General features: G+C 30.4%; 1 protein-coding gene across 3 annotated transcripts in view; it reads right to left on the minus strand.

The window, feature by feature from the left end:
• Positions 1 to 27,708, minus strand: part of LOC140045211 (uncharacterized) — a 147,617-nt gene that overhangs the window by 82,072 nt on the left and 37,837 nt on the right. For 2 of the 3 annotated variants that reach the window (XM_072090026.1, XM_072090025.1), the window contains exon 2: positions 27,186 to 27,224. In XM_072090026.1, the coding sequence (XP_071946127.1) occupies positions 27,186 to 27,224 (39 nt within the window). Of the gene's footprint in view, positions 1 to 12,716; positions 13,515 to 27,185; positions 27,225 to 27,708 lie in introns of those variants that run through there. The other variant, XM_072090028.1, reaches the window with a different exon arrangement.

Consider the following 27,708-nt stretch of genomic DNA (forward strand, 5'->3'; position numbering starts at 1 on the left):
GTCCATGTCTGCATCGTCTACCACATGCAAATATTGTCCCGTATTTAGAAATTGTACATACCTTTTCCATGTTCGTTTTAGTGTTCGTCGTATCCATTTACCGAAAATGTTTACCTCAGGGACGTCATTGCCTTCCGGTTCCTCAGTCAGGGGCATAAACGGGAAGGGGGAGACACGGGATAGGTTTGTTAGTCTAAACATCCTTCTCTCAAAACCTCTTAGTTCAGTTGACATCTTAGAGAATTCGATAACCGATCACGTTCAGTTAATCGGTTTACTAATGGTCCGTACCACTCTAAGATATAGGGGTGTTATTTATCAAACACATTTCTGATAAATAATGCGTTGAAATACTCTGACAGCCATGGTATTTCATCATGACATCTCATTATCCTGACATCCGTCCTCAACAACTGCAACACTTCTTTCTCCCTTCAGAACCGTCGGTTCAAAACGCACTTTTCATGATTGCTTTTCTTTTCTGACGTTAAAATTATTCATATAGCCGTGAAACATGGGACTTTGGCAATTTAATTTCTCACCTAATTATCACGCTGATCCTAATATTCGAGTAAATGCAATAGAACAAAATGCCATGAAAGGTTGAGACGATAAAAACTAATAATTAACTTTATTCATTGGATCAATAACCATAGAAACAGCATGCCTTACCTTGAATATATTCTACATTTTCATTAAGTTTATAATAATATAAGCAATCAATATAATTAACCAATCAAAATGAGTTATTTTGAATAAAATTAACAATAAACCAATCATAATGAGGTATTTTGTATAAAATTAACAATAAACCAATCAAAATGAGGTATTTTGTACAAAACTAACAATAAACCAATTAACATTTTGAATAAAATTAAAAACAAACAAATCAACATAAAGGCATTTTGAATAAAATAAAAATAAAGTTTTTGAATAATTTAATAATCGTTTTTCGTAATTAGTTTGAATTGAATTACTAAAAAATAGTTAGCACAAACCATCCAACAAAATTAGACTTCTAAATAAAATTAAATAATAGCTAACCAATCAAAATTAGACATTTTGAATAAATTGATACTGATCAACCAATCAAAATTAATTTTCATGAATAAATTCTGATTATTTATATGACTATAGCATCATACAATAAGACAAAACTAACCTGTTTATGGGTCTCAAAGCATTTTGACATTTCAGAATGTCATTCTGTTTTTATATCATATTGCCATTATGTTTTAGGACAAAAAAGTGTTCGAACAACCATCGTTATTGTTTTCAAATATTATGGCATACAATAATACCTGTCAAAATATGATTTATATCATTTTGAAAAATGCATATCTAAGAATGTGCTTGTCTCTTAATAACAAGATCTATCTCAGATATAAATGAAATGAAATTTTCTATCAATACTTTTTAAAAGTACCAAATAGAATAAAAAATGTTTTAAAAGAATTGCAGAAATTGGTATTAAGTATCCAAACCAATGATAGGCTGGTAAAACCCATGATTGGCCAGTAAAAACCCATGACTGGCTGGTAAAACCCATGATGGGCCAGTAAAAACCCATGAATGGCTGGTAAAACCCATGATGGGCCAGTAAAAACCCATGACTGGCTGGTAAAACCCATGATGGGCCAGTAAAAACCCATGACTGGCTGGTAAAACCCATGATGGGCCAGTAAAAACCCATGACTGGCTGGTAAAACCCATGATGGGCCAGTAAAAGCCCATGACTGGCTGGTAAAACCCATGATGGGCCAGTAAAAACCTATGACAGGCCGGTAAAAACACACATGACCGGCTGGTTAAAACCCATAGGTCGATAAAACCAATGACAGGCTATTAAAACTCATGACAGGCTGGTAAAAACCCATGACAGGCAAGTAAAACCGATGGTGGGCCAGTAAAACACATGACGGGCCAGTAAAAACCTGACAGACCTATATTAAAACTTTCCAGTAACTGGCCCATTCACATGTTCAAACTACTGTATTGATGGCCAATTTGGGCAAGTAAGAAAACTAGTTTACTGGCCCATATGCGTAAGTTAAAAATAACCTAAATGATGATGATGAGTAATGAATAAATTACAGAAATTTACATTCTCTGTAGACAACAAAATGAAAAAAACACTAATGATTTTAGCAATAGAAGATACAGGCCTCATTATTTTTCTAATTTCTTAACTGCATGCTTGAATGATTTTCATTCCAAACGGCAGCAGAAATGGAAAAACAATATCTTAAAACAACTGATCAAAATAGTATTTTTTTTCATTCACATTTTTATTGAAAACTGGAAAATAGGAGAAATTCAAATTATTTTGTTTAAGTTTGCGTATTTCTGACATGGCGTGCATCAGACGCCCGATCAGACGATGGTAATAATAATCTTGAATAATTATAGTACAGTACACAATGCCTTTAGGAATATTTACGCATATCTAATGTTCGCATATTTAATAAATAGAAGATAATCGCAGTATAAATTCATATAGATATATTACTTTTTTGTTAGAGTCTTCAAATCGTTAAGGCAATAAAAATTCTCTAGCTCTGACATATTGCCGTACTAAAATTTATTCTCATTGACTTCTTCTGTCTTGTTAAGACAATGGATTAACTTCAGAAAGGTTAAATTATTAAATCTTAGTTTATAGAGAGAGCATCAGCCATTGTTTTAAAGTAGATTTGGGTATGTTTTAGCCAAAGAGTTTTATATACATTGGCTAGAGTAGATTATAACAGTTCAGTTTTCAACTAATTTCTTACAGCCCTATCATCATTCATCCAGGATCTAGAATAAATAGGTGCTCGTGGTTCAGGTTCTGATATACTAAAAAAAGTATTCCTTAATATGAGTCTTGTATTGACTGAAGACAGATTTGCCATAGTGTTAAAATACACAAACCAGAAATGCCATATTCTCTCCGAAGAGCGATATATACTCACCCCTTCTCCATAAATGGTATAGTCCACAAACCAAGTGGGAGCATCCCCACAAACCACTATTCTACTCTTCGAGTATATCTCGCTCTTCGAGGAGAATATGGTATTTGTTGGTTTATCCAGGTAAGCTATAGGCATGAAATAGACCATACCTTGTTTCACAGGAAAGTATCCCCCTAATGGGGATGTCCGAAAGGGGTTCTAGTGTAGTACATAATGACAGATACATTTTGTGTTATAAAACCATGTTGGAACCATTCCAATTGTTTTCTTAATAAAATAGTATTTAAACATTTTAAATTTGTTCATTTTCGAAGCTGGCCGTACATATTAAATGACGTACAGTACATGGAACATGATATCTCATTAGAGTTTAATATGAAATGTTTTATTTAAATATGATTTATTATCTTTCTTTTATAAATACTTTACGAGGATGGTCTATCCAGCTCAAACCATTCATTACGAGGAGTTTTCATTCTTCCCTGGGAAGACATTTAAAGTTTTAAAACTTTATGCACTCGGTCATACAAAGCATCTTGGCAGAAAAATATTCTTTATAGTACACATTTGAATAAAAACAAAAACAAGTTCTATTTTTGTATGTTTTACCTGTAATATCTACCAGTAATATTTCAATGTCATTTTATGTAGGTCACAGAGTGGCAAAACTTACCAACATTATACAAATAATGTATTTTATTTGACAATTTATTGATTTTATTATTAGGAACGAGGAATTAAATCTAACAATAATTGTTTATGATGACAGAAAAAAACTAAATATATTTTAGTATAAATTCTTAAAGTGGATTTTCAATAGAAGAAATTGTTATTATAACAAATTCTTTGACAGATATTACAAGAATATTAAATATTTTACGATTTTATTTTTTAAAGTTTCTATTTCACATGTCTATTTTGCAATATTTATTCGTTTATTTAATATATCCACACAGCTGTACAAGAATATCAAAATAGTATTATGCATTAGGACTATATTCCTGTTAAAACAGAGGTTTCAAGTTTGGTTTTAAAATGTGGAAACAACCAGAAAAAATAAATATTTAGTATAACATTTTATTTATATTAAATACTTGTGTTGGTATTTTTTCTTTCGATAAACCATGAAAAGGTAGACTTACTACTATTGGAACCTTGTCCACATATCACAAAAAAATCTACTTTTTAACGATTTATCAAAATACAATTTATCAAAAGAAAGAGAAATTTGATGTAAGTGAATACTACTTGATTACTTCATTTTTCATCTTTAAATATTTGTTTAGTTAAAAATATAAAATCACACATCACCCCATTAACATGCTCCATTTCAACAGAATAGTATCAATCATGTATTTAACGAAGCGTAAAATATGGGCTATCATAATCAATATTATTGATTTAGATCATGAGATAATTTCAGATAACAATGATATTCTCCAACTATGGTGTTAATATTCTGCAACCTTACACAATTCACAGCGTGATGAATATTTGGGAAATTGATTGCGGACGACGCATGCATAGTTAGCAGATGACATAACACCTGTTACTTGGCAACAGGTCTCTTTTAGGTTTTCAACAGATGGTAGTAATGTGTTTGCACTGATAATTTTGTATTATTTCTTTCTTTAGATAATGTTTTAATTGGATTTGATAATTTGTCTAATTTCATAATTTACAATATTATAATTGTTGTGTTCTATTTCACGTCTACATAATAACAGGAAGTAAAGGGTCAGGGAGATCAATTGACCCCTCAAAATAAATTATGGAAGTTCAACATTAGCCTGTAACCCCTAACAAATTCATAAAACAGTAGACCCATTAATTAAGAAGACACCTTCTGGACCCAACAAATTGTCCTTTTAATAGTGGTGTCCTGGGAATAGGATAGTGAAACATATATTTCTCCTAGTTTGTTTAAGGAGAAAGTGACCTCTCAATAAGGTTGTCTCAAAGGACGGTTTCTACTGACTTATTACTTTGATCTCCCAATTAAAAAATCATTCCCACACTACTACATGATTAATTGTTGGGAAATATTATTGTAAGGGAAAGCAGCCAACATCTTCCCTGTACTGTAATAAGCGACTTTGATAACTCCAGAGGGCGCCATATTTAAAAGGTAAATCGGGACAAAAAAGTTCCATAGGCTAACACGATGAATAAATATTAATGTTTGTCCCAATTGACCCTGTATATAGGGTGCCTCTGAAGTTATCAAAGGCACTTATAAGAAACAACAACTGCCAACATTGGTTTGATAAAAAGAATTTTTTACACAAAAACTGCTAAACATTAAGTTCTGTATACACTATCAAACTAGTTTTACACAAAAATAATTTCCCCAAATAAGGTAGTGATATGCTTAAATATGGTAGTGATATGACATCATCATGTTTATGGGTACATCTAATTTTTTTTCCACATAGTTTGCTTCACTAAAACATGTGTTTCCAAAAAAAATTACAAATTCCTAACTCATTTTCCTAATTTGTTTCATTCATGATTTAAGCATAGTTTCCTTATGCTGTTTATAATTAATTCATTTCGTGATGTGGTTTCCCGATTAATCGTACGATCAAAACGGTACTGGGTATGATCAACTAGCGTTCGTGTTCCCACCGAATCATCCATTCATAGAAGTACTGATGAAGATATCAATCTGTGGCGACAATAGAATGGACCCGAGACCTGGCTATCTTCGACTTTTAAATAATAGAAAGTTTAGAAAAATGTTTTTGTTAAACTAGAAATGTACGTTGTATGTGTTTCTTGTGAACATTATTCAATCAATTTTATCGTGAATTCATAATAATAACCATAATAACATGCAAAGATCTTTACAAAAAAATATTAATTATAAAATATTACATGATTATTTACAGTAATGATATAAGATTCTATATGCCTATATACATTTATATATTGTAACACTTTTTGATACTATATACATTTACTTACATATCTGCTGACAGTCTAAATAGTTCTCTCTTTTCTTTTACACTAATTAGTGCCATTTTGACTAATAACTAAAAAGCTGTGTTACAGCACAATATTATCCGATGTAGTAAATATACTATATAACTAATACAAATTTGGCCCACTCATGCTGTATATATGAGTTTTAAGTTCCTCATAAAACTATTCCCGGAATATTAAGATACCAGTACTGGATTGGTGATTCCTATTGGTTAATATTATTACAGGAAATTATTGTATGAGGTGGTTTTTTTTTTACTATAAAGAAGTATAACTTAAGTAGGATTTAGAAGCTTAAGTATTATAGAGTGACACTTCTTCTATTTTGATATCCATTTTTGACAGTATTATAATATTATATTATATGTTAGCGTTACCCCGTTGAAAAATGCTAGATCCCCTCCTACTTTGGATCCATCATGCCTTTAGAGCACAGTTTTCTTGGAAACAGTGCAATATAGTATAATGTCACTGTGGGTTGTGGTTGATCTTCATAGAAATACAAAAATAAGGAATAATTATAAATAAAAAAAACATTCCTATGTCAGAAAAAAAGTGATTACTTAAAAATTGACTTCTTGCCAAATGCTTTATCACAATATATCCCATATATATTGACACTTAGTATGGGCGTTAATGCTGTTGGAGAGTGACCTTGTTCTTGGACACAAATAAAAAAATTAATATCCTTATCGACAGTAATATTAATATTATAAGGACAAATTTGTGTTAATAACTTTTAATTATTCTGTGACAAGGACAACATACAAGGATATATTAAATATTTTCTTTGAAATATTAGTATTAAATATTATTGATTTAATAATCATTTGATCTTATATATATATATATATATATATAAATCCAAAGGCAAATTACTGAAAAAAATGACAATGTTGTGGGTATCAGTGGCTGGATCTCAATGGAGATACAAAAATAAAAAGCGAAAAGCTAAATCAAAACGATAAAGTAAACAGCCAGAAAAGTTAGCAGAGCTTTCGGGCAACACTAACCCTTCATCAGTGCAAGTGAAGGAATTTTACCCAATGCAGATAAGGACAACATAGATACAAGGATATATGAAATCTTTTCTTTAAAATAATTGTTATAAATATTAAATATTATTATGTAATAACCATTTGCTCTTATTATAGTTATTCTTAAAATTTCATTTTTAAATTACCCAATAAGGACAACATAGATACAAGGATATATTAAACCTTTTCTTTGAAATAATTATTATTAAATAATATTTATTTCACTTTAACTGTATTTTGTGTCTTTTATGTGTAAACATAAAATATGATAAATAAATAATAAAATGAATATTTATATAATAATCATTTGTTATATAATTTTTCTTAAAATTCTATTTTTAAAACTATCCAATACAGATAAACATTTTTAGTTTTTTTAAGAAACAAGTTATGTAAGTATGCAACTTTTTTGGGTTATCATATAATTTTGTAGACTGACTCAAAAACTTGTACATTCAAACAGATTAAAGTCATACATTACTGCAATAAAAATGTCGTTACTGCAGTAAAAATAGTTCCCTAAATTCTAAAAGTACTCCAAGAAAGAAAGGAACCGCAATTTTTAACAAATATGCATTACGCTTGAAACAATTCAACAAAGACTACGGCACTACAAACTAACTCAACAGGCCACACCTCTCAAATTTATACAAAACATTTCTACTTGTTAAATAAGGAACGGCGCGGTATTTACTTCACAAGATTTTCGCTAAATGACATGAAGTATTTGAAATAATTAAACTCGGATTACTGGATTATTTAACGTTAAAAGGGATTTATTTGAAGCCGTTTTGTAATTATGTATACAATATATCCAATATGTTTAATTATAGATATATGACTTGAAAATACCACAAAATGTCAAGCGGCTTTACTATTGAAAGTTTAAATCTAGGACAACGTTGGTTTGTTATAATATATACAAAAAACTAAGAGTTGAGCTTGAATTACTCCAGTAAACAGCTTTGTTTTGACATAGTTGCACAAAAGCGTTCATTAATTGTGTCTGTAAAGCTTGGTTCCCACTAGAACGTAACGCAAGGACGTAAATGCAACGCAAGCGTTTTAACCAATGACAAGTGAAGTTATAGACAGTTAGCAATCACAAGCGAATAAGCCATCGCTTGTGATTGGTCAATTCACTTGCGTTGCGTTACGTCCTTGTGTTGCGTCGCTAGTGGGAACCACGCTTAAACAAATATTCTAAACTCTAAACTGTACACTAAATGGACAAGTTTTTGGTGTGTAAACTCAACAAGAATAATGCACTGTAATTATATATACACTGAAAATAATGTATAAATAAACTAGCATAAAGTTTAGTATGATTATTCAAGAAATGTTTATTTTTAATGGGTTTTAAAGATTCTAAATAGTGACAAAATCTAAATTTGAATTTGATATTAATGAATTATATAATATTAATCCAAAGGCAAATTTCTGAAAAATGAAAATGCTGTTAGTTATATAATTGTATATGTTAATCCAAAAAAAAATTGAAAAAAAAAAAAAGACAATTCTGTGGGTCTCAGTAGCTGGATCTTAATTAATTTACAAATAAAATAAGCAAAATACGAAAAGGTAAAACAACCAAAAAGAATTTAATTGCTTTCGTTAGTAATCGAAAAAATTTTAGAAATATCATTAAAAACGCTGCATTGCTCAATGCATCCCTTTAATGATAAGCAAAAGTTGAGGGCGGTATACACAAAACCACAATGACTTCTACTAAAATTTAAAAATCTTACCCTGGATTGATATAATGTTTTCACATAGCTTAGAATAGCCTACCCTAGATACCAGCAACTCGCTGTTGAAGCCTCTGGTTTAGCATATGCCTGCAGATCAACACGTCTCCATTAACGCATAAACATGGATAACAAAAAACATGGTTTATAGTCTTAAGCAAGTACTTACTTATCACCATCTATAATTAGTGACTTTATCAACACTTTAAGTGCGAAGGCTGTTATTAGACATTATATAACAAATATCTCATAATATTTTTCTACACTACATAAATAGTTACAATCGCTGGCACCCACTAACTGAACGAAAACAATCTTATCCCTATTGAAGTTTATTTATGGTTTGTGTAATGGAGCAGTTGTTTTTGTTTGTATCTTAACACGGGTTGATCTTACAGTCCAGTTTGAGTATTACGACGCCAAGTTTATGTACGGACATGCGACAAGGCAAAACAGTAAATGTATTATTCGAGAATTAATAGGATTGGCACATTAATAATTTGTAGACTTGCAATAAGGAGGTCCATTAAAGACAGTTAGCAAATGTCAAACGGAAATAGATCTTAAAAAATTAGGACGATAATGGCTAATCACTAGATTTGTACATTATATGATACAGACATGTGTGTGGTATGTTGCAGTGTGAACCCACGCTTAAAGTCTGAGAGACTTAATTAATGCTTTGTTCACATTAAACCTCCATTTTGATGAGGTATCTGGAAAAACATTATCAACATGACCATCTGGAAAAGTCCTTTATGATTGACCATTGACTACACAGAACATTCTGTAATGGTCAAACATCAGCTTTCTTGGCTATAAATCCCATCTGTTTAGAAATCTTTCACAGAGAAATTTTTAAATAAAATAATATATTGCGTATGACAAACAATTTGATGTTATTGAAATTTCTTGCCTGTATGCTTTTTGTATCTTTTGATGTGTTTTTTCATTATCATGTTTTTTATTGGTTTTTTTAAAATAATTTTAAGAGCTTTGTCTGTGTACAGACAACAAATTTTAAATATTTGTATAATATTTGATAATAAATGCTGTGCATTAATTCGTATTGAAGTCATCTAATTTAACAATTTAGTGTCAATACCAAAGTTATCACATCTCGATATTCATCATTTAGTACTGTATCATTCACATATAATGGTTGTTGATGATAGAATATTTATTGCAATTTCTGTACTTCGAACGAAGTCTGTAAAATCTTCTTTACACTATTAAACTAGTTTGACAAAAAAGGGTAAGATGTGCCCAAATATGGCATTATCACAGTGGTTATCACAACTTGATTTGTTAATGTTGGGATTGATCCATATTCCTCAGTGCTCATTAAAGCAACCTCACAATTTTCTATCAAATATTTGATATATATAATATATTTTGATTAATATACTATATAATGCTGTATCATGCGAACTCTCATGTTTTCTATAGACATAGTGTATTGCATTCTGTACAATGAAAGGAGTTCTAATTAATATCACCTGATTTAACCATTTGGCTTTAATACCGAATCAATCACAACATAATTTCTTTAATACTTTTGATTCATATACATACTATATAGTGCTGTATCATACAAACTCAGACTATTACTATAGATTATTGTGTTCTGTACAATGTAGGAAGTACCACTTCACCTCATCTAATCATTTGGATTCAACTCTGAAGCTATCACAACTTGATTTCTTACTGTACATATTCTTTGGTGCTGTATCATGAAAACTTACAGTTTTTTTTTTTATTTCATTTCAAGAAGTTAGTAAAATCTACCAATTTATTTTATTTCATTGAAATAAGTTAGTAAGATTTTCCAATTCATTACCATACATTGACCAAAACATGTTAAAAAAAACAAACATTTTCAAATGTCAATCCGCTAAACTTACATTTGGATTGAAGAACATATATGTATTGAATAATTTATCATTATTTAGTCTGCTGGACAGAATAGATTGAAAGCTAAATGACAGAAGTAAAAACACTGCCCATAATGCATTAGTCCATTAAGTATTTGCGTTTGGTATTGTTTAACATCATTATCCACGAGAAAACGACATGGGTTACGGCCTCAACTTGCGGCCTTAAGAGAATGACGCAAATTGCGGATTAAAAATCACAATAAAAAAATATCTTTAAAGATTTCCGCATAGTGTATGTTATCAAAACGGAATAAAAATAATATTTCTTAATAATATGTCTAAATATAAATTTTTGTACTGGAACATTTCCTTGTAAATAAAATAATTAAGTGCTTATCTTCTCGATAAAATATTTATTATACTAGTGGAGGATGTAAACAATAAACTAAAACATTCATTAGTTAACTTCAATTATGAAACATACTCCACTCGAAATGGTACATAATGTAGCTTAATAACAACACTATTTAGGCTTTTTACTTTTCATTTATCAATTTAATTAATACAGTACTTCTTTTGATATAAATACTAATTAGTTTATAAGATTTTAGTTAATTAATGATCTTAATTTGTTAAATTTTGATTTTATTTCTGTTTTACTTAGCTGTATTGTGGGAGTGTGTTTCCATACATGTTTGATCCAAAACATGACTCGAGTAATAATGTGAAGCACTTAGAAGCATTTTGCAATAAGCGCTATAAAGAACATTATTATTGAATAAAAGTAAAACATAGGTAAAATATGAATTATAATCCATATTTTATGATTTATCATTTTATTTAAATGTATTTATTTAATCTGTGAGCAACATTGGTAAAGTAAATTGTCAAAAAACAAGAATACTATGCCACAATGTAGAAAATTTAATTTTGCAATAAATTTGACAAAATAAAATGGTAGGAAACCTAAATAATTTATAACAGGTTTTTTTAATAAAGTCTAGTAAAACTAAATACTTTAGTTGTTGTTATATATTGTTCTAAACATCTATATGGGAATAATATTTTACACTTTTTATTTTTGAACGAATATTGCAATAATATTATCATATTACTATACAGTAATGGGGTATTAAATTTTCACAAGCAAATCTTCTAGAATGTATTAATTTTTTCTCTGGTTACCAGTAAAGCAAAATCTTGCAATTTCACTAAGTTTATTTTTAAAGTTTTTTTCCTATGATTACATTATTTATGAAATCAACAAATATACTAGCATGGCAGCATGGATGAGAATGGCAGAGGAGAAGCAGAAGAAAATGGAAATTGTTGAAGGAGGGCTTCACCAAACAATGGATGAACACAAAATCAATGATGATGATGATGATGATAGTGATAATGATGATGATAGTAATGATAACAGATGATGATAGTGATGAAACAGATGATGATGATGATGATGATGATGATAGTGATGATGATGATGATGATAGTGATGATGATGATAGTGATGATGATGATGATATTGATGATGATGATGACGATATATATTTAAAAAAAATATAGTATCATCATATCACTGTCTCTCCTTTTATATTGATTGATTGATCACTTTACTTCAGAATAACAATTGATCCATATATACAAGAGATTCGAAGACTATAACAGATAGTAGTGCACCTAACAAGATCTGTTTCACTATTGAAAACTCTTATTCTAAAACCATACACACACTTGCGGATATAGTTTTAATCTCTTGAACACTTCTTAGGTAAATAAATTATGCTGTATATTTTATTATATATTTATTTATTTCAACTGTCACGATAACATTGCAATATCTAACCTTCAATGTTGCCTTTTATGCATATTACATTTATGTTGAAATAAATTTAGTCTTACATACATCACAGCAAAAAAATGTACCTTCTTTCGTCATATTTTTTAAAATAAAATTTGTTATGAAAACATTTCATATGGATTTGAATGTCATATTATATTAAGTAGTCGGAAAAATATTACAACATTTGAACTTATGCATTTAAAAATAATATGTAAAATTAATGTTGATATGATGCATATAAAACCGTGTCAAAGAAGTATGGCGTATCTTACCCTTTGGTTTCTTCATCAACAGACGATATCATAATTTCACATTGTGCGCTCTGAAAGTGAGCCGTGCACTCGATATTGTGCTTGAAGGTGTTTTCCGAACCCGAGGCAATAGCCATCGCATTCAGTTTATCATCTGTCGCCGTTGCCATGGAGATAGCACCATCTTCTTGAAATGTGTTTGTTTCATTATTAGATATTTTACATTTATCATCGTCAAAATTAATTGTTATTGATATCGAATCCGTAACTAAATCGTCATAGTTGGCGATTTCATCGACATTTTCATTAGCGAGATTTTCGTTAGCATCCTTATCAATTATGTTAACTTCTTTTTTTTGGTCTGTTGTAATTCTATTTTCTTTCTCTTCTGTTTTTTCACTATCATTTTCCAAAAATGCTGCATTACGATAAGAGTCTTTTTGAGGGCGTTCCATGTTTAATTCCTGGTTGTTAAGTATTCCAATACCATGATCAGTTTCTTCCAAACTGGTATCTTTTCGGTGTGTTACATTCATCACCACAAATCCTGCATTTCGTCATTTGTGAATACCACCGGAATCCAAATAAAGCAGTCACCTTCAGCTATCCAATGTTGTTTGCCTCGTACCGTTTAATTATAAATTACCCATCAGCCTCAAAAAGTGATAATCATGAGCTTCTTAATCCAGAATCTATTAATGACATTTAAGATGGTCATAACAAATAGAGATATTACTTGTCGCAAAATGGGTGATCTTTCTAGCCTTGCTTTCCAACCATAACTGATCAGACATAACTCATGATAAACAAGACACGTGCACGCAACACGTCAAAAGAACAGCTGAATCAAAGTCAGCCAATCCTACAAAAGGTCTCGTAACGACAAATCCGAACTATTAATTTTCTAACATAACAAGCAGACCTAAATTGAAGTTTGCAGGGAAAAAAACTCTTGTTCATACGGCAGTGTTAAACAGGTCTGACTTCTCGTAGTCTGTCTATGCTAACTAATAAACAGAGGTCAAAGGTTATCTAGACTGTTTACAGGCTGTTGCAGATGAAGTCAAGGTCCATCTATGTTGCTGGCACCACCTTCACAATTTTACAAGCAAGTATTCTAGTCAAAATCATTTTTATGGCAGATCATTTAATCAGCAAACTACACATAAAACATTTTAAAATGTTCTGTTTACATTAGTCAGAAACATACCCGATATAATCATGTTTCTAGTGTTAAGTGGAGTTGGTAAAAGATGTCGGAAAATCTATTTTAAGATACTGTACTATAGTTACACTTATAGATGTTTACTTCTAATAAAATATAATTAGTAAAGGATAAAGGACATTATTATTAATCAGTTTTATAAACCAACCCATTTTGTTTTACTATTAAAAAAACCGCAAAGAATCTAAAAAAAGTAGGGAAGGTCTGAAAGATTTAGGGGGGCCACTGTCCTGTGCCATGTTTAAATATGTGGTGCAAGACGAAAACTTTCTGCTTAATATGCTGAAATCCTACCAATTGACCACTGGGGCCTTCAAAGAATGGTTAAAATTTGGTTAGATAGCGATGGGATATGGTACGATGGAATAAAACTAGTTCCACTACTTTAGAGAAAAACATAAACAAACGGTTGGGTAAATAAATAAAATATAAATATAATTGCATAAATATAATCAATCATTCTATTTATAATTTGTGTCAATAACACGTACATCTACAATAAAAAAAAATCATATTTCTGATTGCCCTTTAACCAGGGAGTTGTACAACTCCCTGCTATATCATCTTTACATGGTTTTCAGACATACTCCTTGAGGACAAATTCATTACCAATCCATATCTATGATATAATAACATGCTTGAATTTTAAATATGTCTTCTGATTGCTAAGCAATAGAAATCATTTTGAATATTATTAATAGGAATGTAAGTAATAGTCCATATCTAGTGTACAGTTTAAAGGTGGCTGATCATTTTGATTCATTTTGATTCATTCTGATTCATTTTGTATAATATTGAGCATGCATCAAAACTCATCTTTATGGACACATCGGCCACTATTTAGGGGACACTCATATTAGGACATTTTCCTGAGAAACAAACGAGAACATATATATCATATGTTATGCCTGTATCATAAGCCATAAGCATAATACAGGACTGCATGTGATACATATGTGATAATGTAATACAGTATTTGCCTTGATACGGAAAACATAATGCTATATGTGGAGATACAGTACAGAGAATCAGGTGAATGATAGAAAAGGATAATGTCAGTTTCCCTTTGTGTAATGTGTGGTAATGTACCACATTTCTAGATTGTTGACGTATTCAATAATCAACCGTGCTATACTTATTATCAATTAAATATTTATTTAAGTGTTTTTAGTTGACACAAAGGCATTTTTGAACTCTGGATGGAACTATGACAAAGGTAATGTTAGGTCACTATGTAATAAGTAATATGCAAACATTATATTTGTTCAAAAACATCTGCAAAAATAATTAAAATTTAATTGACCAACCAGGTTTATCGTTTCTAAATATCACCAAATTTTAGACAATTCGCTGCAAGTGTACATGGAGTTCAATAGTTTCCACACTTCCTAAAATTGTTTAAAATATTAAATGATACTCCACATGTCACTGTAATTTGTAAATTATTATTAAAATAATAAATATCAAATATTGATATTGTTTAAAAATCGGATAGCACTCCCTATGCCTATTGTTTAAACGTGAATGAAAAATTAGTGTAGAAATTAAAAGATTGGTGTTTTTTTTTACTCCGAAACACATAATAATTATAGTACTTGTTCTTATATAGCGCTTATTGCACAATATTAGTCATTTTTTGGAAACATACTCCCATAATGCAGCTAGGAAAATTGGGTTTAGAGATGGCATATGACAGGTTTACCACTATAAAGCTTTCTCAAACATGAGCACATGCAATTTTCACTAACATTTATTTTTGACATTTTTTTCTATGATTATGAAATCACCAAATATACTAACACAGCAACCTGGGTGATAATCACAGAGGAGAAGCAGAAGAAAATGGAAATTGTTGGAGGAGGACTTCACCCAATAATGGATGACTGATTGAGAAGCTTTATTTAGCTTTGATGTTTTTTACCCCATTAGCACCCCATACGTATTTTCTGTCTTGAGTCTTAGAATAATGTTTATTGCGTAGCGATGTGTAGATTACTTCATTTATATCCAATTACAGATAAATGATCTTCCTCGTCGTTCTATTGGCCAACACTAACAGTTTTAATTACACTTACTATATTTCTAATCAAACAGTTACACAAAATAGCCACTATAAGAAACAGGAAATTGTTCAGTATAGCAAAACAAGTCAGGGTGAACAAGATGCAACATAGACTTGCTCCAAGTCTGTATTGTCTTTTTTTTATTTTATTTGTTTTTATTTCGACCGCGATTTTTGTCTGAAAATACAGACTTGTGAAACACGTATAGAAATCGATTTGCAGACCGCAAGCATCCGATAAGAATGACGTAGGTTACGATACCGTATTTGGCTATATGGGGCGGGCGGTATGTAAATATGGATTTCGAATCAACCAATGATCATTTTGTTTCAAAATAAAAAAGATCGAGTACTATACGAACAGTGCTGAATGTACGATCGAGACTGTTGAAATATAAAATCGTGTTGCCAAGTTGTTTTGGTAGGTCCTACTCAACTCGCACGTATGACCTGCCGAATAAAACGCCAATAAGGTAGGCCTACATACCACCACCGGCACACAACAGGGCTACACCACCACACAGAACAGGACAGGGTCTGGGTGGGAATTAAATCAAAATATCTCCGCGTAATAAATGATCCATTCAATCAATGTTTGATTTGCGGAGAAGCTAACCTATCATATCAAGACGAGTTTTCATGTTCTTGGGAAAAATCCCATCAAATAATTACCAGACTACTAGGGATAAAATCATTTCTAGCCTTCAGAAACTTTCATCAATGTACCCATGGAGGTACCTCCATGATGTACCCAAGTACACATTGTCTAAACGTAAAATAGCGCATGCGCATCATCTTAGATGTTGAGTCTTTGAAATTCTGAAATATGAATATTAAAATAGTGTACGAGTGAGTAGCCAATCGCATGCAGCTGAAACTAGTCAACCGGATAATCGTATGCACCAAGAATTCTTGGTGTCAAACCACGTGACTTGTGCGTGTTTCCCCAGACGGAGTATCCAAAATCAAGTAGTAAACGTATGAAACGCCATATGTGCCAAAATATTTATCTTTTTACTAATATTAAGACAAAACTCCGTCTGGAACCCAGACTAGATGCAACATAGAACTGTACAATTAAGTTTTGTGAGAATAGCAATTATACAGAAAAGTTGTGTTCACACGCACTAGAGTTAAGGTTGCATAGAGTTAAAGCTGTGTTCAAACACACTAGAATTAAGGTTGCATAGAGTTAAATCTGTGTTCAAACACACTAGAATTAAGGTTGCATAGAGTTAAATCTGTGTTCAAACACACTAGAATTAAGGTTGCATAGAGTTAAATCTGTGTTCAAACATACTAATGGACACAAATAATTCAGTTTTGTACCGTAAGAATAGCAATCATACAGAAACGCTGTGTTCACACACACTAGAGTTAAGGTTGCATAGAGTTAAATCTGTGTTCAAACATACTAATGGACACAAATAATTCAGTTTTGTACCGTAAGAATAGCAATCATACAGAAACGCTGTGTTCACACACACTAGAGTTAAGGTTGCATAGAGTTAAAGCTGTGTTCATACACACTAGAATTAAGGTTGCATAGAGTTAAATCTGTGTTCAAACATACTAATGGACACAAATAATTCAGTTTTGTACAATAAGAATAGCAATCATACAGAAACGCTGTGTTCACACACACTAGAGTTAAGGTTGCATAGAGTTAAAGCTGTGTTCACACACACTAGAGTTAAGGTTGCATAGAGTTAAAGCTGTGTTCACACACACTAGAGTTAAGGTTGCATAGAGTTAAATCTGTGTTCAAACACACTAATACACACAAATGATTAAGTTTTGTGAGAATAGCAATCATACAGAAAAGTTGTGTTCACACACACACTAGAGTTAAGGTTGCATAGAGTTAAATCTGTGTTCATACACACTAGAATTAAGGTTGCATAGAGTTAAAGCTGTGTTCACACACACTAGAGTTAAGGTTGCATAGAGTTAAAGCTGTGTTCACACTCACTAAAGTTAAGGTTGCATAGAGTTAAAGCTGTGTTCAAACACACATACACATAATTCACAACCGACATAAATGTGCGACACTCTTATACCTCTGTGTCGTTAAAACAAAAACATTAAAATCCAGGATATTTAACTCTGATATCTTTCCAGATTATATCTATTGAAAACAAATAATTTAACTTACCTTTCTACAATAAATAAATTTTATTACAATAATTATATGAAATCAGGTAGTATATAAACTGAAATAATTATTTTTGTTTTTGCCAATAAATAATTTTGTTCATAAAAACATAAATGTAAAAATATTTCAACAAAATAGGTTATTGATTATCAAATTGTGTCAAATATGTAATTTAAATAATCATAATCCAATCATGTGATTAGGAATGTGTACTGTACATACTTTATATAATAAATTACAATTTTGTTAATATGCATGCAAAAATTTAAAATGCAAGATTTTCTTCTTCTCTTAATATATATATTATAATTTATTCATTAATGTATAAAATTCTGGAAAAAGAATTTACTGACCCCCCCTAGAGCTATGTTAACATGTCATAACCCTCCCAAGGGATATGCTAACAAGTCACTCTCCTAGCTTGAGATATGCAAATACCAACACAGAGCTATGACAACGCTTATATTTAAACATGAATTACGGGACAGATGGTGTTATCCCAAAAGCACATTTCCAACGTCAGCTAGACGAAGATATTTACAAATCAAATTTCCACAAACACAAAGAACAGCCGAGTTTAGTGGTACTCTTCGTGAGTGCATGCTTCAAATCTTAATACGTGATTGAGACATATTGACAAATGTGAAAAAAATGGATTATTCAAGTTTAGATTCATTCAGAAAATCATCAAACAAACTAACAGAAGTGGTATTTCTTTGCAATCTCCATTTTTTTTAAATCTCCATTTTTAAAAAAATCTCCATTTTTGCTAAAATTGACTTATTATATCATCATCATGTGACATTTATAGTGGCAACAGTAAATCAGAAAGTAGGAAAAATCGTTGTACATGCTGATATATATTCTTTGATGCTACAGAAAACGTGAATGCTACATCATGAAGCATGCAGTTATTACTCTGTGATATTACTCTGTGATACAAGCTTGTGATTTTAAAGATTTTTTTGTATAACATAACACACAATTTGACCATTTGGCCATGAGCTGTTTTTGTTCTTTTTTAATAAAAGAGAATATAAAACAAAACCATACACATCATTTTCTAAAAACTTAAAAAAAAAATTGTTTATCTATTAGTAATTCATTATTTTATATATCTTATTTTTCCATTTCATTACACATTATACTGTACAAGGAAAAAAGACAAATTTATTTATCACATGAAAATTATAGTCTATGCAAGGCTTTGAAAGAATAAGAATGATATAAAATAATAATAAAACCACACGGTTAGTTGTACAAATAAATTAAAATTAATATATATATTTAATATATATAAATCCAAAGGCAAATTACTGAAAAAAATGACACTGCTGTGGGTATCAGTGGCTGGATCTCAATGGAGATACAAAAATAAAAAGCGAAAAGCTAAATCAAAACGATAAAGTAAACAGCCAGAAAAGTTAGCAGAGCTTTCGGGCAACACTAGCCCTTCATCAGTGCAAGTGAGGGAATTTGGATAAAGTCATAGCATATATATATATATATATATATATATATTTATAATGTACAATGTGTTTAAACATTCACTTTACTAAGACATCTGAAAGTAAATGAATTGTATTAATTCATTTCAAATAATTAAAAGTGTAAAATTTCGAGAGAAATTTTACCTATAATGAATTACAAGACACATACACATTAAATTTCAACAAAGGAATTTCAGATTCGTAAAAAGGTGTAAAATAAAAAACGGTTGATACATATAAAACAATGACATGGATATGTTTTGAACTTAGTGTATGCGCCAACCTAATACCGAAAATAAAGATCACTTTACTGAATTACGTGCGGGTTTGTAAGCCTTTAACAGCCATACGATTTGAAATTCTACCATAATTTTTAAGCCATGATGAAAATAGCTAGGTATAGAGATGTATATCTTCTACTGCGAGGTTGAATCATGTCGTTAACGAATTAATATGCATGTCACTCTAATGTACATAGAAGCAATAGATTAAGATATACAGCCAACACCTGAGGTGCATTCACATTCCGTCTTCTCTAATGCGAATAGCTGACACTATGAGCCGAGTTAATACATCTTACTCCGTTTTATGATATATTTAAATTGTGTAACGGGCTATTTCAGATGTATTTAAAGGATTAAATTAATCTTTGATTTAAATTTATGTTAAGAAAATCTGCAAAAGTCAACATGGTCTAGTAAGAAAAGCATAATGGGTTTTGAATTATGTTGAAGTTGCTATAAGGCCGTTGACCTATAACTAGCAGTATGTATAAATTTTACAGTATCATAAGCAAATGGTATGAAACAGTGTCACATGTGATGAGATAAAGTCAAGATAATCAAGTGTAAGAAGATATTATATTATTATATATATTGTATTGTTATCATACTGGTTATAAGCACCTAAGCATTGAGAAATAAGTCCACTATAAGATACTATATATATATTGTAAGCCCGGGTTGTGCTTATAATCAGGCATTTTAAATACATTTTAAAGGACACACTAAATTTATCAGTATGACATACACTGAAATTGTTTGGGTAAAAATGCACATCGATGTGTATAAATATATTTCAATTATTATATATATGTATATTACATTATTTGATTAAAAGTAGGTATCCCAATGAAAAAATTCAGATTAATTTTTTTACATTTTCTTTCAGTTAACCACAAAGAACTTAATGTAATTAGCATTTTGCGATTTAAATGATTGAAATCCGATTACCCGTTCTAAAGTTATGGTTATTTAAAGTGGTAAAAAAATATACGATTTTTTGCCTAAAAATGGTGTTTTTTGCAGTTGAAATTGGAAGCATTTTTAAAAGGTTATAACTTTTACAATAATTAGTTAAAAGTTTTGAATTTTGTTAAACCTATAGATATCACAGAGTTGTACAACTCTATTTTTTTTGGAGCCTCAACGAAACTTATTTTTTAAATTATTGGTCCGCAAAGTGGTAGGAAAGCATTTAACGCCCATTTTTGCTGGAATTCCCTAAAAAATGAAAAAACTGCTATTTTTCAATGATCTGTAACTTTTGAACTACTGTACTAATTCATTTAATTTTTTTTGTAATTGTTAGAATGTAGTGTATATTTCATTAATAAATATATTTTAGATGTGTATATGAAAAAAAAAATTTTTTTAATGGTGAAATTTAAAATTATAAAAAGAAAAAATGAAAAAGTATGTTAAAAACGGTGTGTACTGTTTCCTTTCTTTTACACTAATTTTCGGTAAGTATAATTATTAGAATATTTTAATATACTTTATATTTATAATTTCAATCATAAATACTATTATATATAACTTTTGAATACGTAAAACAAGATTTTAGGCCCATATGATTATGACACCAAATCTAAGCCGGGCTGCTAAGTAAGATATGCTCTTTTAAGGCAAACGCACAATATGGGTCAAAATAAACTCATTTAAAATAATCAATGTTAATTAAAACAATTAATTGTTTACCTGAATAGTATATATAACATTATAAAAATTGTTTTCTTTTCGTATTATTACGTTATTAAATTGAAATACGGAGCTAAAGTTTAGGCCAAGTCACGGCTTACTCGCGATCAGTAGTCGCTCCGTTAAAGTATTTCGGTCGCAGTTAATGACTTTCGGCCGCCGTATACAGAGTCAAATGTAACGTTGGTAAATTAGCTTAATAAATTTCCTCGGTACATTTTAACCTAACGCATTTGCATTGTATACTTGCATAATAAATCTTCCGCACATTACATCAATTTTAAGTTGTTAAATTAATGTGTAAAACCAGATATTCTACGACGGAAAAGGACATGTCAATCTCCGACATCGCTGCTGTCACACATCTCGCGTCGAGCCGGTCGAACTCGAGCGAGGAAAACTAAACAACGTGTTCAAAATATGGAACGTACCATTCGCTGATAGGGTGCATTAATGTATTTAACGGAAAACGCCACAACAAACACGCGCGTATTTTAGAGTACAATATTTTACTCACTACAATATTCACCGGATTATAATGGTTGGATCTTTAAAATTTTGAACGGGATTTACGCCTCATGCACCATTTTAAAATGTAGTTCGCTCAATTACCATGCACAATACGTTTGTAAACTATGTTTTATCGATTTCAATGTAGATTTAGCTATAATTTAATACCAAAATCCATAATATTTTTCCATAAACGGTGAATCAAAATTGGATTTTTGTCACAAAAATTGACTTTTCGTTACGAAAAACCTATTTATAGAAGACGATTTTCGTATCAAATTAAAGCTTATTTAAAGCCTGATAACATACAACAAAAATTAATCCGCTAGCTCCAATGGTAATCGTGCGATCGTGTTTTGAAAACTGATGGGGATTTTCCGATGAGGTTTTCAACGCGCGGAAATCGGCTCGACGGGATTTTAGAACCGTTTTAAAATCGCATTTTCTCGGCAACTAATTCATTAATTTTAATTATAAACACACTTATACATAGATTAAAACAAGTACTTTCAAACAATATAAATTTTGTAAGTATTAATTAAGATTGAATACGATTTATTTAACATCAAAGTCATACTACTTTTTTGAATTTCGTCAATATTTCAAAAGTGATACCCCTCTGTGCGCTTTCATTGGGATACCTATTAAAAGATTACACTAAAGGCTTGGATAGCTATATGATTTAAGAAACAAGCTTTGTTATTGGTTAAAAGTAATACAAGTGAAACTTAAGAGGGCAGCAAACAGATTTAACAAACAGAACACAGACCAGTCTGTTCATTGTTTTATCCACGTATTTTATCTATCTATCATCTATTCAAATGTCACACTCATTTATCAAAAAAACAAAAAAGTTTTATAATATTATTTTTTTCCACAGTATTATTAGTAATATCAGTTTAGTTCATTGAATTTAAATCTTCAAAATCCAAATATTCAAATAACACTCAATCAGAACAAATGAAAAATAGATAAATCACTATATATTAAAATGCATAACATTGGTGAAGGATTGAAAATGAGATAAAGACTGAATTATTAAGATTGAATTTTATTCTATTCCTTTCACATATAACAACTTACTACAAACTAATTTGGGTGTATTCATAGATAAATGTATCATTTGTATTTTCAATTCAAATAATCTTTTATTGGTCTAAAATTTATATAAAAATCTTTGTTAATGAATAAACATTTATATCTGAGGATTGAAAATGATAGAAGACTGAATTTTTAAGATTGAATTTTGATATAAATTATATTCAAATAACGCACACCAACATCAACAAACTATATATATTTAATTTATAAAGATTATTATTTATAATTTGATATATAAACATTGATTAAGGATTAAAGATTGAAAATAAGAGAATCTTTGATTTTGTAAGCTTAAATTTGTACGTCAGTAAATCCGTGTCGACAATCTTTCTCACACTATTACGTCAAGAATATTTAACTGAACCGAAGGCCTTTCTCTATACACTAATCAACCATTCGTTTGCCCTTAAAAATTCCTTCGGTCAAATTCGTTAAGATGGTTTCTGTTTTTTTCTTTTTTATTTTTGGATCTTCTGATTAAAAACATGGCTCTCGTTTTCAACTCTTGACTCCTCATTGCGTTCCATTAAGTAATATTTGGCTGTTACTATAGTAACCTTGAATAAATTACAATAATAATTGTTTGACTTTTCAAAAATGAATACCTGGCTATTTTGCTACAGGTACACAAGTGAACTGTCACTGTAACTTAACCCATGCGTAATGAGCGTTCAGGTTGAAGGCACAGGCAACAAACCTTTCTTATGTTTGTATTGAATATCTCATTGTTCTTAATTACCGGTACCATATGAACAGAGTACAATTTATATATTTTAAATAATTTACTCATAAATCATAATATTTTCAGCATATATAAGGTTTGTTAAGTGTCGCAGTATATATTTGAGATTATGAAGTCTCCTATTACACTACTCAAAAATATATTCCACGAATCTTAAATATTGTGGCAATTTCCCAGATTGTATAAACTCGACTAAAAGGAAATTGCAAGCTAGACCATTATCGATAAAGATAAGTTCAGGGAATACTCATAAATTTCTGTTTCCAGGAAAAAAAATGGCTATTAATAGTTTATCCAGGTATTCTAGGCATGAAATGGTTTTCAGAGATTCAAGAATTTTCGATAAACAATCAAACGTGAACTCTCTAAACGTCTGAGAGGCAGATAAAAAAAAATACTACAAGATTCACAAATGTACGGAATATCAAGATATAAGCTGGTAGATTTAACTAATAGCCACCGACCAATGAGATAATAAAATGAAAATGAAAAAATCTTCCTCTGATTGAAAAAAATCTGTTTCATAACTTTGACTGAAAACAACATAATTTATAACGCTTCTATTTAATTTCCTCCTTTTTGGAAATTATCTTCGATTTTGGATGCAAAACGATCTAGTGTAATTTCCTAAATGCACAAAAGCTGTCAGACTAGAATCATAACATTTACTATATAAAATTGTTGGATAATTATTTTGAATATCACACATAGTGATGCTACGCAACAACACATTATTATTATTGGCTTACAAATAATTTATCACAATTAATCACTAATCTTTCTAAAAATCTTTGTATGTTATTGATCTTGTAGAAAACGAAAGAAAAAGGTTGACTTCAATGGAATGGAAAAAGTGAATTATTGCTGTTGAAAAGATGTTTTCACATAAAAAATGTTATATTTTTCAATAGTATACTGTTGCTGTCAGCTCTTCATACACAACTTTGACATAACTACAGAATAAAAAGATGATATAATAATATCATCCTTAAACTCTGACATTTATTATATATTTTTTTTCATGTGACATCAATGTATTGCAATATTGCATTTATTTATACAGTATCATATGGCTTTTGAATTTTATAAATTATTTTAAAATCAAGGTTTTGGTGAGGCGAGACATTTCATTTCTGATGCATAATGGCAAACAAGTCTAACTAAACATAAACTTCATAATTTCTCAAAATGCAATACTAGAAGCATGTGTAAGCGTAAGCAACTGAAGATAAAAATAAGGATTTGCCCGAAAAATTGTCATGAGCGTAAGTCCATTAATTTCACTGCTGTTTTTGCTCTGCTCAGGAAATGTTATTTACACATTATTCAATCAATTATTTGGTCTTCACAAAAACAGACCCTAGGACTGCATATGGGACCAATAAGATTGATGAACCAACCCACAGTACATACAGCATATGGAAGAAATCAGAGAGAGGAAGCAGTTAAATATAACCATTCACCACTATAGTGCAAGGACAATATGGAGAAGACAACAAACACCAGTCTAGGTCTTCCATTTCAAATGATTTATGAGAAATGTCAAGAACAAATAGAGGCCATAAAATGGAAACAAAATCAGGTCAGGTACCCAATTAGAAAAGTAATCAAAGTACTGTGATTTTACAAGTTCATTTAATAAAATCAACGAAGCGTGAACACCCGCTTCTTTCATTTAAGCATGAAAACCAACACTTGTCTCCAGGGTTTAGAAAACCAAATGATGATGGGAAGATAAAGAAAAAGTAGTTGAAAAAGTGTGAATAAGTGGAAATCACAGGTGTAATATTGTAGAATTAAAATGAAGGAAGAAGTAAGGATGTGAAAGTAGAAGAAGAAGGAAGGTCAAATTAGAAGAGAAAGGAAGAGTCAGGTGTGGAGCTAAAAAAGAGATTTAAGTTTGCATAATATTAATTTACATATACTACAATTCCTACTAGGTGAAGTGAAAAACCATGAAAGTAAAGTTAGCCAAAAGGAGTATTTCTAATTCATGGGATTATTTTTTCCATTCTGCTAACAACAGCCTTATCAAATCAAACACTTGTCCAGGTAAAAATAAAAGCATAAATATTTCATTTGTATGTTTTCTTAATATATACATTTTCAGAAATGTTCAACCTTTAATTTTGACATAAAATTAATAAATACCATCAAAAAGACACAATAAATATTGATCATAAAAATTTAAGTTGAATAATTTTATCAGATAGACGAATATATTTGAATAGTTTTAATATAAAATGCGAAGAGATGAAAAAATATCCAACATTAAGCCAAGATACATGGGTCATGTTAAGGTCAACCTTGATGATTTCCTAACTAATAATGAAAATATTTTCCATCATCTATCTTAGATAATACTATAAAAAATAGCTGTAAGGTAGATACAAAAAATGCAAATGGGGATATGCTCATCCTTGCCATCTGCGTGTGTAATTTTCACAGAATTTAAATTTTATACATTATCATTTACAAATTACAGTTGAATGATTGCACTTTTTTCCAGTCTGCGAATCCCTTGACTCGCGTCTCATTACTAATAAAAATTGTCTTCAGTTTATGTTGTCTTCTCCAAGGTTGAATTTTTACTCCCCTACATTGCCAAATAAATCGCATATGTCTGATAATTTATATATATATATATTGATTTTCTTACAACCATTAGGGTTTTCTCAATCTTGAATAATCAACATTATTGCTTTTCAGTCGTTTTCAGATCCTGGATTTTGAAATAGGGGGGCCGAGGACGTAAACATTGTGAAAATTAAGTGCTAAACTTTGCATTTTTATTTCGATAATCTAACCGCTTATGTGCTTCCCCAGTAAACATTAACCTTTCCAGCTTTGAAATAATTCCTAAAGTATATCTAGAGACCCCAGAGAGCAGCAGCAAATGTGCTAATAAATAGGTCTAGCTCATGAAAATGTGTTTGTCCAATTCTACCTGAGCGAAAGGGAAAATTAATTTACTACTGCTTGGCCTAATACAATATTAACCTCTTTTGGTACCCAAGTCAAGCGATTTTGGTTAAACTAAATAATCCTACTGTACCAATCATGGCTATGGTCTTGATATATATATATTTTTCATGAACATCAATGTTTACCAAAACTTTGATATTATTTAGTACTGTAGTATAGCACTACTAGATTTCAATGTTAATTATTAAGTTCAATATTTTTAGGACTAAAATGATGTTGAATTGAGAAAATCCTTGCTTACCTTTCAATGTATCCCTTCACATGCAACGGCCTTTCACACCTGCGAACAAATAAAGAATTCATGATTATCAAAACGAAGTCATATAATGATAAATGCACAGAAACTAAATCCACTGTATCAATGTTGCTTTTATGTAATTAGTCTTGTTTTATTCAGAGAGAAAATATAGTCCCAAGAAACTAGAGTGAAAATAAGAACCATGTGTTGGAAACTACTCTCATAAATCTACGCAAAATAAACTGATTATCAATCTTTAGTAAACATAACAGTCATGCGTAACCATATCAGTCAATCACCCACAAAAAATAAATTGCGTCTTAGGGGGGCTAACAGAACAACATGAACCCAATTACGCAGAGAATTCCAATTAATCCGGTTAATTAACACAGAAAAGCATTAGAACAACCCTGAAAAAGTTTTGTTTTTACGGTTGACTGGGTCCAATTAGAATCCCCTCCAGTGCATCACTTTAGGCCCACTGAAGCCGGTACTTAGAGTAAATTAACTCAACGATCGCTACCTG

The sequence above is a fragment of the Antedon mediterranea genome, chromosome 3 (genome assembly GCF_964355755.1).
Source record: "Antedon mediterranea chromosome 3, ecAntMedi1.1, whole genome shotgun sequence".
Taxonomy (NCBI): domain Eukaryota; kingdom Metazoa; phylum Echinodermata; class Crinoidea; order Comatulida; family Antedonidae; genus Antedon; species Antedon mediterranea.